Below are 14,784 nucleotides of genomic sequence, written 5' to 3'. Positions count from 1 at the left end.
GGTAGTGAAAGATGAGCTAGGGTTCCTGGGAAAATTATCAAGTCTCAACAAAAGCAAAAGCCCAATGTTATCAACTTGGATGTCAGGAGTGCTATAACTTAGAGATCATACAGATGCCCAGGACCTCCCTCTGAGGTCCTCTGGATTCTGGGACTTGTTGGCTAAGTGATTAACTAGAGTCTGGTCCTGCAGATGGGGCCCAAAATTACATCCAACTTCTGGAAGCTGGGGAAGACAAAAGCTGCATAAATGAGGCAGGCATCTGATAGTCCCTGGCCCTTGCAGAGTGTGGTCAGGAAACAGCCCCGCTGGCATCCCCTGGAAGCTCATTAGAAATGCAGAATCTCAGGTCTCACTTCAGACCCACTGAATCAGAATGTTCATTTTACTTGCACAGTTTAGAATGTGCAAGTAATGTATGCACATTTAAGGTTGAGAAGCACTGGTCTAGGCTGGTGCTACCAGTGAACTTACAGCTCTCATGATGACTCTCCAAGAAATTACTCCATTGCCAGTTTATATAGTGGGCTCTATTGGTAACCTCTGACTTTTGGTATCACCCAGGTCAAATGTCAGAACTGAAAGGAAACTAGGAGAACACCTAATCGACATTCTCATTTTACAGATGAGGAAGAAAAGTTCCACAGGGGTAAAATGACTTGACCAACACCACAACTCACTAGTGACAAAAATAAGAATGGGAACCTAAGTCTTTTCAGTATTAATATTGATTTCTTTACAAACCACATATAGCTCAACTGCTTACTAACTAATGAATAAAGTATTTATTGAGTGCATACTATGTGCCAAGCATTTTGTTAGGTGATTAAGATACCAAGATGAGGAAATTACAAATCAGCTCTATCTAGTGGAAGAGGGATTCATCTTTCACTGTTCCTGGGCTGTGAGGACAAGACGATTTCTTCTTTTTCTTTCTTTCTTTCTTTTTTTTTTATTGAAGTAAAATTGTTTTACAATATTGTATTAGTTTCAGGTGTACAACATAATGATTCCACATTTGTACACATTACAAAATAATCACCATGAAAAGTCTAGTTATCATCTGTCACCATACAAAGTTGTTACAGTAGTATTGACTATATTTCCTATGTTGTATATTACATCCCTGTGACTCATTTATTTCAAAACTGCAAGTTTGTACCTCTTAATCTCCCCCATCTATTCCACTCATCCCCCAACCCCTCTCCCCTCTGGCAACCACAAGTGTATTCTCTGTACCTATGAGTCTGTTTCTGTTTTGTTATATTTGATCATTTGTTTTGTTTTTTAGAGTCCACATGTAAGTGAAATCATGTGGTATTTGTCTTTCTCCATCTGACTTATTTCACTTAGCATACTACCCTCTAGGTCCATCCATGTTGTCCCAAATGGCAAGATCTTGTTATTTTTTATGGCTGAGAAATATTTGATTGATTGATATATTGATAACTATATATGTGTATATATATATATACACGTGTATATATATACACATGTGTATTATATATTTGTATATATATACACATATATATGTGTATATATATATTGATAACTATATGTGTGTATATATATATATATATATATATATATATATATATATATAGTTTTGAATTAGTGTTTTTTCCAGAAGTGGAATTGCTGGATCATATGGTAGTTCTATCTTTAATTTTTTGAGGGACCTTCATACTGCTTTCCATACTGGCTGCACCAATTTACATTTCTACCAACAGTGCATGAGACTTCCCTTTTCTCCACATCCTCATCAGCACTTGTTATTTGTTCTTTTTTATAATAGCCACTCTTTCAGGTGTGAGGTGAGCATTGTGGTTTTGATTTTCATTTCCCTAATAATGTTTGATGTTGAGCATTTTTTCATGTGCCTGTTGGCCATCTGTATGTCTTCTTTGGAAAAATGTCTACTCATATTCTCTGTCCATTTTTTATCCAGGTTGTTTGTTTGTTGTTGCTTTTTTTGAGCTTGAGTTGCATGTGTTCTTTGTATATTTTGGATACTAATGCCTTATCAGGTATATCACTTGCAGATATCTTCTCCCACTCAGTAGGCTGTCTTTTCCTTTTGTTGATAGTTTCCTTCATTGTTCAGAGGATTTTTAGTTTGATGTAGTCCCACATGTTTATTTTTGCTTTTGTTTCCCTTGCCTGAGGAGATGGATCCAAAAAAATATTGCTAAGACCAATGTCAAAGATCATATTGCCTATGTTTTCTTCTAGGGGTTTTATGGCTTCAGGTCTTAGATTTAAGTCTTTAATCCATTTGAGTTTATTTTTGTATATGGTGTGAGAGAGTAGTCTAGTTTGATTCTTTTGCATGTAGCTGTCCAGTTTTCTCAACACCATTTATTAAAGAGGTTTTTTTTTTCCCATTGTATATTCTTGCCTCCTTTGTTGTAGATTAGTTGGCCATATAAGTGTGGGTTTATTTCTGGGTTTATTTCTATTCCGTTCCATTGGTCTATGTGTCTGTTTGGGGGCCAGTACCATACTGTTTTGATTGCTATAGCTTTGTAGTAGAATTTGAAATCAGGGAGCATGGTATCTCCAGCTTTGTTCTTCTTTCTCAAGATTATTTTGGCTCTTTGAAGTCTTTTGTGGTTACATACAAATTTTAGAATTATTTGTTCTAGTTCTGTGAAAAAATGCCATTGGTATTTTGATAGGAACCTCATTGACTCTGTAGATTGTCTTGGGTAATATGGTCATTTTAACAATATTAATTCTTCCAGTCCATGAATTCAGTATATCATTCCATTTGTTTCTGTTGTTTTCAATTTCTTTCATCAGTGTCTTATAGTTTTCTGAGTACAGGTCTTTTAGCTCCTTGGTTAGATTTATTCCTAGGTATTTTATTCTTTTTGATGCAATTGTAAAGAGGATTGTTTTCTTAATTTCTCTTTCTGATAGTTCATTGTTAGTGTATAGAAATGCAATATATTTCTGTATATTAATTTTGTATCCTGCAACTTCACTGACTTCATTTATGAGTTCTAATAGTTTTCTGTGGTGTCTTTAGGATTTCTATATATAGGATCATGTCATCTGCAAACAGTGACAGTTTTACTCCTTCCTCTGTAATTTGGATACCTTTGATCTTCTTTTCTTATCTGATTGCTGTGCCTAGGACTTCAAATACTGTGTTGAATAAAAGTGGTCATAGTGGGCATCCTTATCTTGTTCCTGATCTTAGAGGAAAAGCTTTTCACCATTGAGCATGATGTTAGCTGTAAGTTTGTCATATATGACCTTTATTATGTTGAGGTATGTTCTCTCTATACCCACTCTGTTGAGAGTTTTTAATCATAAATGGACAATGAATTTGTCAAAAGCCTTTTCTGCATCTATTGAGATAATCATATAATTTTTATTCTTCAGTTTGTTAATGTGGTGCATCACATTGATTTGCAAATACTGAATCATCCTTGCATCCCTGAGATAAATCCTACTTGATAATGATGAACATACAAGGCAGTTTTAAATATAGTATTCCTCAGTGTTCGTCAAAACAATATCACTTCTTTTCCATTGAAAAAAAAGAATATTTTCAGAAGTGAATAAAGGAACACTGGAAATTTTATCATGGGCGTATTGCCTCCTGAAGAATCCAGTCCTGAGTATGCAAGGTTATATAACTTATCCTTGAGGAGTAAAGACAAGTTGGGAATAGAACTAAGCACTGTTATCAACTAAGAACTAAGTGGATTAGATGAGGACAGGCTGGGGGATTAGATGGAAAGCTGGTTTGGGATTAGCAGCAGGTCCAAGAGAATATAGAAAATGAGGTATCCAGGAAGGGTAAGGAGCCAGTAGTGATCATGGGGCTAAAAATGACAACAATAATGCTCTAAATACCGCTTAAAGCACTTCACATTGACCCACTCAATCCTCACCCTGATCCATGGGATGGGGATTACCATATCTTAATTTTACAAATGAGAAAGCAGAAGCATAATGTTTTAATAATTTGCCCAAGATCACACAGCCAGTAAGTGATGGAGGCGAACCCAGGCACCCCGGCTCCAGAGCTCTGGCTCACAACAACTGTGCGAGTGAGTTTAGTGTTTTATTGTTTAAATATTGACCTACTTTATTCAAGTTAATTCTGATTTCAGACTAAAGGAGAGACTAAGATACCCAGGAGCAGCTTCCTGGGTCCTCTCTCAGTTGCACGGGACACACGTCATCTGTGGGTCATGAACCGCTGAAATACGGTGAGATATCTTGGTTTCAAGAAAGCTGCTGTCTTACCTGGGAGAGGAGTCTTTTGTACCTCTCTGATCATGTAGTCAAAACCAGGCGTGAGCCAGACTCACTGAGAGAAGTGAAGGTAACAATAGAATTCAGATGTAAATCATCAACATGCGCATTTTCTACAAAAAATGCTGATTAGCTGGCTGCCTCTTTGTGTGTTTCAGACCCTAAAACAGGGCTACAGTCACTATTTAGTACATTCTGTTCCGGTTTCGCCACGGAATAATTCCATGACTTCAGTCCCCTGAGATGATTAGCAAGGTTGCAACAGACTAGAATTAACCCTGAACTTTTATAGGAGTTTAAGGCCTTCTATGTCTGACAAAAATTAAGCATCCTTTTAATGCTTAATTCACTGTTGCCTAGGCATAGAATTCTAGGTTGAAAATTATTTCCCCTCAAAATGTGGGTGGCACTGCTTCATTATCTCTGGCAATCCCGTATTGCTGTTGAGAGTTCTGTTCCCATTCTGATTCCTAGTTCTTTGTGACTTTTTTCCTCTGGAAACTCTGAGGATCTGCCCTCTGTCCCCTGTTCTAAAATTCCATGATGTGCCTCGGTGTGGGTATTGTGCTGGATTCTTAGGGTGCCCCTTTCAATATGTGAAGTATATTCTTCAGTTCGTGGAGACGTTTTTCTTTGATAATTTCCTCCCTCTGATGATCTCTGCACTTTCTGGAATTTCTGTTATTCAGATATTGAGCCTATTAGATTGAATGTTTACTTTTCTCATCTTTTCTCCCCTATTTATGTTTTTAAATTTAGGTTTATTTGGAGGGAGATATATTTAACTTTATATTTCAAATCTTTTATTGATTATTTAGTTGTGATTATCATATTTTTTAATTTTTAAAAGCTCGTATTCTCTTTCATTTTAATAGCACTGTGTTCTTATTTCATAGATGCAATATTGGCCTTTCTCTCTCTGAGGATATTAATTATGGTTTCAGTGATGTTTTCTTCTGCTCTCTATCTTGTATCTGATTCTCCAAATTCCTTTTCTTACATTAGTTTTGGTCTCTACCTTTCATTTCATGTCTAGTGACCCTTGGCTGTCTGTTCATGTTTGAGGCACTGAGAAGCATACTGAGTCAGGCTTATGGACTTTTAACCTCATTGCCGGGTGACTGTGGGAGCTAGCAGCTTCATTGGTGGATCCTGAAATGTCAGTATCTGTAGGTCTTTTCTCTTCATCTGGTAAATTTCCCCAAAGAGGACTCTTTTAGACTACTGCTTAGTTTTCTATGTTCTGGGCAGGGGCTGGAGTGGGGTAGAGGGATGTCTCTTGTCCAGAATATAGACTTTCACTTCATTCCAACGTTTTCAGTTCAGCACCCCACCTCTGTAATCTCATGTCCCTCCTGAGCATAGATCTTTGATTTAACCTCAGCAGAGAGAAAAATGGAAGAAGTTTGGCTAGCAGAGGAGAGGCAGGGAAGGAGGGAGGGAGTCTCCTGGTTGGATGGACTCGGAGAAGGGATGGGAGGGAGGTTGTCCCCAAGGCTTTCAAGGTTCTTGGTCGTGCTTGTTGTTGGCAGCCCCTCTGAAGGCAGGTGGGACACAGCCTTTCCTCTCTGCTGACTAAGCAGAGGTGCTTTCAAATGTTTCAGGTGCTTTCAAAATGTTTTTAACATCTCTCATCTGCTTCATTGTCTCTCTTGCTTCTGTCTTTGTGGATTTATGCCTTTAAGAAAAAAAAATCCCTTTATTCTTTTTTTCTTGGCCACACTTCAGGTGGCTTGCAGGATCTTAGTTCCCCCACAAGGGATCAAACCCATGCCCCCTGCAGTGGAAGCACAGAGTCCTAACCACTGGACCGCCAGGAATTCCCAGAATCCCTTTACTCTTATTTTAGTTTGATTTGTGAGGAAGCGGAGATAAATGCATACATTTAATTAGTTAATTTTGACTGTCAGCTCTAGACCTCAGCTTTCTTGGAAGGACTTAGAGCAGACCACCTCTAAGGTCCTCTGAATCTCAAATTCTGTGAATTCATGATTGTAAATAGGTGCTGTAGAGTGTGGGACTGACTCTAAGAATTTTCAGAGTTCAAACATCAGGGAAATTACTAAAGCATGAGTCATTAGGAGAAGTTTCATCTTAGAGATGGGGGCTGGTAAGTTGTGTGTGGATGGAATACACGGAGAGAACAGGAAGGGAACAGCATAAGTGAATGCACAAACGTACCTATGACCACTGATGGGAAAGGGGCATATGGAGAAGGAACAAGAAACAAAGTTGGATATTCACCAGGTACAATATACATTAGAACTTGTTGCAGAGGGCCTTCAGAGGCTGAAATTTAAACTTAACTGCAGTAAGAAGTGTCAGTCATCAAAAATAATATAACCTTGGTACCAACTAGCATTTATTTTCATCTCATAACCTTTGCACAATTCTTGTTCATATCATTTCTGTTTAAAGTGAATTGGAAACAAAAAAAAAAAAAACCCTCATTTTTCTCTTCCAAAGAAAAACCTTTTAAAGTATAATGACACTATTTTGAGTACTGATGCTGCAGTTTTTGAGGCAAAGTGTAAGTTTGATGTAACATTTTCTATGTCTTTTAATTTTCTTATAGGTGTTATTGTTGTATGCCTATAATATGAAGCCCCTGAATATTTCAGATGTTACATCTACTGCTTACAACAGTGTATATGTTGGCTCTTTCTGGATTCCACTAGACAGGCAAGTAAAGATGGATTATCCACAGCTCTTTGCTGATACTTTCATAATATTGACTGTTTCAGTAATATACAAGGTAAATCACAGGCGAACTTTTAGAAGACATTTTTGGAAAAGTCTTCCTTTTACTTAGCAGAGTATGATATTGCAGTGGGTAAGAGCATGAACTCTGAATCCGGCCTGTTTTGGTTCAAATGCTGGTTGTGCCCCTTCGTATCTTCCTATCTCAGCAAACTTGACCAGGTTACTTAACCTCTCTGTGCCTCAGTCTCTTCATCAGTAAAATGGGAATAATAATAATAGGACCTAGAGTTGTTGGAGGAATAGTTTCTGGTACTTCATAAAGATTACAGACAGTACAAAGATGTTGTCTGTACTATATTTTGCCTGCAGTTTGGGGTGTGTTTTAAAAAGAACTTAATGTGGCTCTGTATTAAGTTGCAAAATTAAGCCCAAACTCCACTGCCATCCTGGTCTCACCCTTTCCTCTTTGACCAATCCTATTTTGTATTGTTCCCCAAGTCAAAAGCCTCTGCATCAGCCACTCTGTTTTCCTCCCTCTCCTTCAAACAGGGGATGGAGACTCTAATTTTTGTTCATGCCTGGTTTCTCTCTTTTCTGATTTCATCTTACCAAATTCCTTGTTTGTTTTTCACTTTTTTTCTTTGCTTAGTTAATTTAGTTTTGATTCCATTGTTCATTGCCCTTGCAACCTCAGCCTCCATTTTCTCATTTCTGAGATGGAAATAATATTTTGCCTACCTTTTGGGGTTACTGTCAGGATCAAGCCAGACAGTGTGTGCATATACTTTGTATGCATGTAAAATGTATGCAGATACTTTGAAAGGCTGAAAGCACTGGGCAAATATTAAGTCTCATCATGGCCTCCTGTGTCCGTCAGTGTCAGCTCTTTGCCCTGCTCACCACGTACTGAGTGCAGGGACTTGGCACTTCTCCATCCTTACCTGGAGAGTCTGGTTCCTGGTCCTTGATTTCCATTTTGAAGAACTCTTTCTCTTTGGCCTCTCCATGAAAGAGAATAAAACAAGAGATGTTTCAAGAGCTGGCATACCTTCAATTATTCAGTCAACTTTCTTTTTCTTTTCCTTTTTAAAATTTTTTTCAGTGTCATGGTGGAAAATCTTAGACACAGGACTATACCAGCACAGCTAAGCCACAAAGTTAGGAAATTATGTTCTTTCCTTGTACATCCAGAAACATGGCAGAATTTTTTTTTTCAGAACCACATGATAAAAATGATTATAATTTCTGCAGAGCAGAATGTAAACAAACTGACAGGATTCTTGTTTTACTCCAAAAAGTTCTTGATTTTGGTGTGTTTATGATCAATGGTAGGGTGACTAAAGTTAGGGACATGCCCCTGTCACTGAGGCTATTATAGAGGAAGTTGCCTGACAAACGTTCATCTGATTCATCCCTTGGTGACAGTATTTCTCCCACCTAGGGTGGAGTTCCTTGTGTTCTTATGAGGGTCACGATCAGTCTATGGGGAATTGCTCTTGTTGATCATCCTATAGAAGGCAAAGGAAGAGCATGCTGCGGGAAGCTGGGGAAATCGACGTTCCTGCAATTGCCCCTGATGTCATTTTGCTTTTTTGCATCATCTCCTTCATTTTCATAAAAATTTCCCTCCGCCCCTGCATGGAGACCCGCACACCCACGCACGAATACGTGCGCACCTGCGCTCTACGTGCCTGTATCCTAGAGTCACTGGGAGCCCTGCAGGTGGCTCTTTGCCTCCTTCAGCTGTTTCAATGCTTTTCCAGCTTCTGACTGCATTCACTAGTTAACCTCTGTCTCCAGCGCCTCCATGGTTCACTGGACCGTGGCTCCAGAAGCTTTCTGTCCTGCGCACAATTGCCAGTGCGTCCTCTGCCCTCTTCCTCGGCTTTAGCTTTTCCTTTTTACTTGATTCTTCTCCCTACCCCCAATCCCCACACAGTACATGTCACTGTGTGGGCTCGTTGAACCGTCTTTTAGAGCCATTGCTGACTTGTCCTAATTCTTAGCTTCAGGCCAGCCAGCCAATCAGAGCGTGGCACTGAGTTTAAGTAGGAGTAGATCTTTTGTCATTGCCTGGTATTTCTTTGCCCATGTAGATATTTATTTTCTTTATTTTCATCTTAAGCAAATATTTTGAATGTCTACATTTTTTTTTTGCTTTGTGTCTTTGCCAGTTTATGATTATAAATCTGTCTGAGCACATAACTAGATCATAAACACTATGCAGGTGAGAATTGTGTCTCTGTTCTCATGTCTCTTGAATGAAGGAATGATGTTTGGGGGTGCCAGAAATCTAAGTGTTAAATAACTAAGGACTTACTTTACATGTTTTATTGATTCTGGGAATAAATGAATGCCTTACTTAACTTTTCAAGTAAAATGCATACATGTTTGTTATTTTTAGAGTTATTTCAGTTCACGAGAAATTATCTAATCTTACGCAAATCGCTGAAATATCATTGCCTACAACTCCTAAAGTTACTTCAAATGAAAATGTATCTCAAGTAGAAGAAACAGAAGAGGAATCAATTGGTAGAGAAATGGAAGTAGGTTATTAAATAATGGAACATTTTATTGCCATTGCAGGATGGATGTCATTATACATAATGAAATTATTTTTTACTTTATCAGAGCATAACTATGTAACTAAACTTGAACGGTGTGGTTCTTCTGGCCTGTACTTTCTCTACTTAGAGTACCAGATATAACCCAACTTTTGGACACATAAGTAATGTTTTCTTCAAAGCTCTTCTAAGCATACCAATTATAAGAAACTGATGGTAAATGAAAACAAAGCCAATCTAGATAAATCATTCAGCTATAACCATGAATCCTAAAAAACAATGCTCTGTAAGTTCATAATGTTACTTTTAAATTCTAAGTCTAGTATTTGAGCATTTTTATTACCCAAGTAATATGGGAAGAAAAATTAGAAAATATAGATAAGCATATATCTTTCAGACTTTTTCTACACATCTGTATTTTTCTAACTAGAAAAAAAGGCATTATCCTTATAGTGTGTTATTAATCTGATTACAGAGTTGAGTGATGACTGATATTCATGTTTTGGAGGAGTTCCTTCTGAGTTCTCAACCCATTGAGAAATAGGACACAGGAAACTGATATATGGAGATCTCAAACACTGGCATCATTACCGACAAAGCTGATTAGCAAACATGGCTCTGGATCTCTGGCCAAACAAGCTTATTAATATTTCACCCCTGAATTAGGCAGACTTGCCCACCTAGTCACACAATAATCTAGCACACTTGTGTAGCTGTAGGATTTCCCCCACTCCGCTGCTGACTGCCTGGCTGACTGCATGGAGGAGTAGAGAGTAATAGTCCCTCAGGCAGGGTGCCTTAAAAAATGTAAGCAAAGATTGACCCAATGGGGCTGAGCCTAGTTTGCTTTTCCCAAACTCACCAATCAGATAAGTGACTCCGCTCTCCTGGCTGCGTCCAAAAGAAGCTGGAAGTGTCCCTCCTTCTTCGGGAGTGGAGTGGAAGTTCCTTACCCTGTATGGAAATTAGAGGAGCAGGGAATACCTGTTCTCCCCTAATCACTTGCTCTTTGAATTTCCATTTGCACATTCATCTGGTTGATTGAGATATATGTTCTGTAGGTACCATGGCTATTTTTCTTTTTAATCAAATAGATGTACAAGGTTTAAAATGAAAAGGGACAGTCTCCTGTTCGACCTGTCCACACCCCACAGTCCTGCGAGCAGACCATTTTCAACTCTTTCAGCTGTTCCTTTTGTTATTTACTTGCAAGTCTATAAATAATATGCAGGATCAGTCATGAAAAGCAAGATAACCAACACCCTTCAAATCCAAGTGGGTCTCCAGGCTGGTGGCACATCCATCCTCTGGAACATCCCTAGTCACTGGGCAGGAGGGAAGAAAAGGGGCAAACCACACCCTGGCTCTTTGAGTTTCCATCATATCACTTGCACTAACATTTCACTGGCCAAGTAAGTCACGAGCCATGCCAACAATTCTGCTACCAGCTTTGAAAGAGGAAAGCTGGAAAAATTGTTGAATAGTGCTAATGACAGCCAAAAATAATTATTTTTTTCTTGATAAATCAGTTTTATATAATATCTATTGATTTTACTATACAAGGATTCCCTATACTTCTCCTCAACTTCTTCTTTCCCCATCCTTTCTAAATATTGTTATATCACAGAATTTAATTAAATCAGCATTCAGTGTTTACGTCATTATAACCCCGTAAACAATGTTCACAGCCAAGTCACAATGTACTGTGGTTATTTTCCTTTCCTGTATAAGGTTTGATTTTTCTTCACTTGTCTTTTTTATTAACTTCTTTCTGATCATTACATCGGACCTGTCATATATTCATCCATAGATTTGTACCGAAGTGTTTATATTTATGGCTCAACTCTTCTTTTCCTTCCTGGAGGCCCCTCTCCTGCTCTGGTTAAGGACTGGTTGCCCCCAGTGCCTGCATCACAGCTCTGATTCTGGGACCTCCCTCTGCTGCTTTTCTGGTTGAATTCCCAGCCACTTGGGTCCCATCTCTGTTTTTCTTCTCTGAAAGCTTTTAGGATCTTTATTTTTGCTCTGCTGTATCTTTTTTAAAAAATCAGTTTCTGCTAGTTTGATATTCAATTGGTGACCAATAACAAAATATTTTTAATTCTTAAAGAGCATTATTGGTATGGCTCTTTTTGTTTTCTTGTTTACGTTATCTTTTTTTTTTTTTTTTTTTTTTTGCGGTACGCGGGCCTCTCACTGTTGTGGCCTCTCCTGTTGCGGAGCACAGGCTCCGGACGCGCAGGCTCAGCGGCCATGGCTCACGGGCCCAGCCGCTCCGCGGCATGTGGGATCTTCCTAGACCGGAGCACGAACCCGTGTCCCCTGCATCGGCAGGTGGACTCTCAACCACTGCGCCACCAGGGAAGCCCTGTTTATGTTATCTTTACATCGATTATGTGAAAGTGCAAAAGTTGGCAACTCTCCTGATCTGTAGAATATACTTTTTGGTGTTTTTCACTCTGAATTTACCAGTGGAGTGAATGAGTGCATTTTTCAATATTATGAAAGCAACAAGTCCAGCTGTAAGAGGATTATCAGGCAAGAACAGTTAGTCTTTGCAAAAAGCAACTTTCCAGAATTTATGTCACCTGTGCTCTGTGCCTACATTGATCATAGAACTGATATCTTAGAATTTTAGTTGCACATCCTTTATTGTGTCCTCAAATGTTACAACACAAATTACCAGATGTTTAACTATAGTAATGATATTCTGAGTACTCAGAATAAATATCCCAGTAGATCAGATATCTCAAACTCATGAGATTCATATATGTAATTCTTCTCCTAAAGTGCATTGTTGCCCTTTCATATCTGTTTTCAAGAACTCAGCTCATTTTGTTTTCGAACTTCTTTAGTAGATCACTTACAATCACAGTTTTTTTTGTCATAGACCAAACTTATCAATTTGCTGTCTTTGAGCCATAACCTAGACTGTTCTTTGCTGAAATTGTCCTTGAATCCATTATTATATAGTCCATAAAAGGCAAATGATTATTTTTCTCCTGAACCCATTTGTCTTTTCAACTTACATTGTCTGAGACAGGAGGGCGAGTGTCCGTAAGAGTAAGGATTATAGGTTGTGCTCTGCCACTCAGCTTTACTACCGAGGGTCAGTCACTTAATGTTTCCTGGGACTAGTTTTCTCCTCATCTCTAAACAGGATCCTTTCACTCAGTTACTGCTGAGATGAAGAGATTGTCCCTTGGTTGGAATGAGAGCCATCAGAATTTTCCTGGGAGTCAGATATCGGTATCAAGTTCATCACAACGAGCCCAGTGCCTGAGCCAAGAAGTTGACTATGAATGTAAACAAATCAGGAATAAATAGGGGCAAGTAGGGGCGTTTGAATGCAAGCAGAGGGAAGAATCCAGACGGCCCACCTTGCCTTAGCCAAGCTTTGTGACTTGCTCTCACGTCCTGACTTGAGTGATATATGTGAGTAACTCAGTCCCTGAGTAGAACAAACTGCTTTCAATCCTGATGTTGTCCTCTGTGTTTTTTTGGTTTTTTTGGGGTGTTTTTTTTTTTGCGGTACGCAGGCCTCTCACTGTTGTGGCCCCTCCCGTTGCGGAGCACAGGCTCCGGACGCGCAGGCTCAGCGGCCATGGCTCACGGGCCTAGCCACTCCGTAGCATGTGGGATCTTCCCGGACCGGGACACGAACCCGTGTCCCCTGCATCGGCAGGCGGACTCTCAACCACTGCGCCACCAGGGAAGCCCTCCTCTGTGTTTTTGAGTTTATTTTATCCTCCAACTTAAAAAGTGTTTCTTCAGCTTTAATTAGGGCATTTTGAGATGTGTTCCAGTTCTGGTAGTTCTATATGTGAAAGAACGTCGCAAAATGGAAAAAAATCTGCTCTTTTTAGTTTAGGTGAATTAGCAAACAAATTAATTCACAACATTTGAAAGCTGTGAAACGGAAGGAATATATAAACTTTTCTCTTTTTTTTCCCTATATACTAACCAGCACATAGAAAAAAAAGAAAAAAAGGAACAGCTAGGTTCTAGGTTCTATCAAATCAATTCCAGGGACTAAAATCTGCCAGTTTGTTGTCATGACAGCCTTCACTTGGAGCTAATGAGAAGTTAACTAGGACACTTGAAGAGATCAATTCTGTTTGGGAGTTGGACAGGATTTCATAACTTCTATAATGAAATATATTTATTTCTATCTCAGTATGGATTTTTGGTGGGTTGTTAAATATAAAGGTCCAGAAAATGTACCTTTGGTTGATATGGGAGGTGGTGAATCTTGTTCTCTTTCTCATTCCCTTCCTTTTTTTTTTTTTTTGTTTTCTCTCCCCCAAATCCCTATGGTCTGGAATAAGCCAAAAGCTTCAGAACACAGGTATTAATTTAAGATGTTTTGGGAGGGCTACAGAACAGGTGTTCCAGTCACTTCTGGCTTGAAAACATGTCCTTCTTCCAAAATGGACAACAGTGGCTCAGAATCACTGGGTTGTTTTAACCTGTCGTTCACAGCTTTATGGGGTATCTTCAGAGCATATCAGATGTTTTAAAGCATATAAAAGGTGCAAACCATTCTGATTTCATGACACAAGCACCTTTTTTGGAATGATAACATACTGATAAGCCTAAAATATATTGACCAAGTCACCTAAGATGAGTTCAGCAAACACGTGTGGGATGCCCGGATTGTACCAGGCAATTATATATAGTCAACATGTCCCCAGTATCAAAGTACTATGAAAACATAGAACAAAATACAACTGAACATTAGCATCAATTAACACGTTATCTTTGCGAAACCGTTACGTGCAAAAATTTTCCAGGCTTGAGGAGATAAGGACATACTGAAATCAGTACAATTAGGCCCCTGTCAGGAGGAGCTTAATCACTGTGTGAGTGTGACCATAGGTACCCAGATGTCGTTCATAATGAGCCCAGCTGCCCGGTGGCCCTCTCTTAGCAAGCAAAGTCTGGCATTCAAAGAAACATCAATTTAATGTTCAAAACCATTGAAAATAATCTAAACCTTATTCTTATGAGTCTCTCGTAAGAATATCTGAGAGGGAATCCTTTCATCATATACAGCATAACTTCTTTTAAATCTCCTTTCTCCCAACTGCCTTACTCTTAGTGCCTCTCTGACGTTCACAGTGGCAGCTCTCCAACCTCTGCCTCATTGGTTCAGACTCCTAAACCTCTCCCTCCAACTCAGTCTGCATGGAGTGTTTTGACTCCTCTCCCCTTCCCGCTCTGGTTCAGCTCTTTTTTTTTTTTT

At 39.0% G+C, this 14,784-nt stretch overlaps 1 protein-coding gene across 1 annotated transcript in view; it reads left to right on the top strand.

The window, feature by feature from the left end:
* The window catches only part of CFAP54 (cilia and flagella associated protein 54), a 298,883-nt gene that overhangs the window by 257,795 nt on the left and 26,304 nt on the right, over positions 1 to 14,784 (top strand). Inside the window, exons 65-66 of the mRNA XM_032646796.1 lie at positions 6,848 to 6,954; positions 9,380 to 9,521. Of these exons, the coding sequence (XP_032502687.1) occupies positions 6,848 to 6,954; positions 9,380 to 9,521 (249 nt within the window). The remainder of the gene's footprint in view (positions 1 to 6,847; positions 6,955 to 9,379; positions 9,522 to 14,784) is intronic.

The sequence above is a fragment of the Phocoena sinus genome, chromosome 10, assembly GCF_008692025.1.
Source record: "Phocoena sinus isolate mPhoSin1 chromosome 10, mPhoSin1.pri, whole genome shotgun sequence".
NCBI classification, from domain to species: Eukaryota; Metazoa; Chordata; class Mammalia; order Artiodactyla; family Phocoenidae; genus Phocoena; species Phocoena sinus.
The sequence above is the reverse complement of the archived record's forward strand: the minus strand, read 5'-3'. Positions and strand labels throughout refer to the sequence as shown.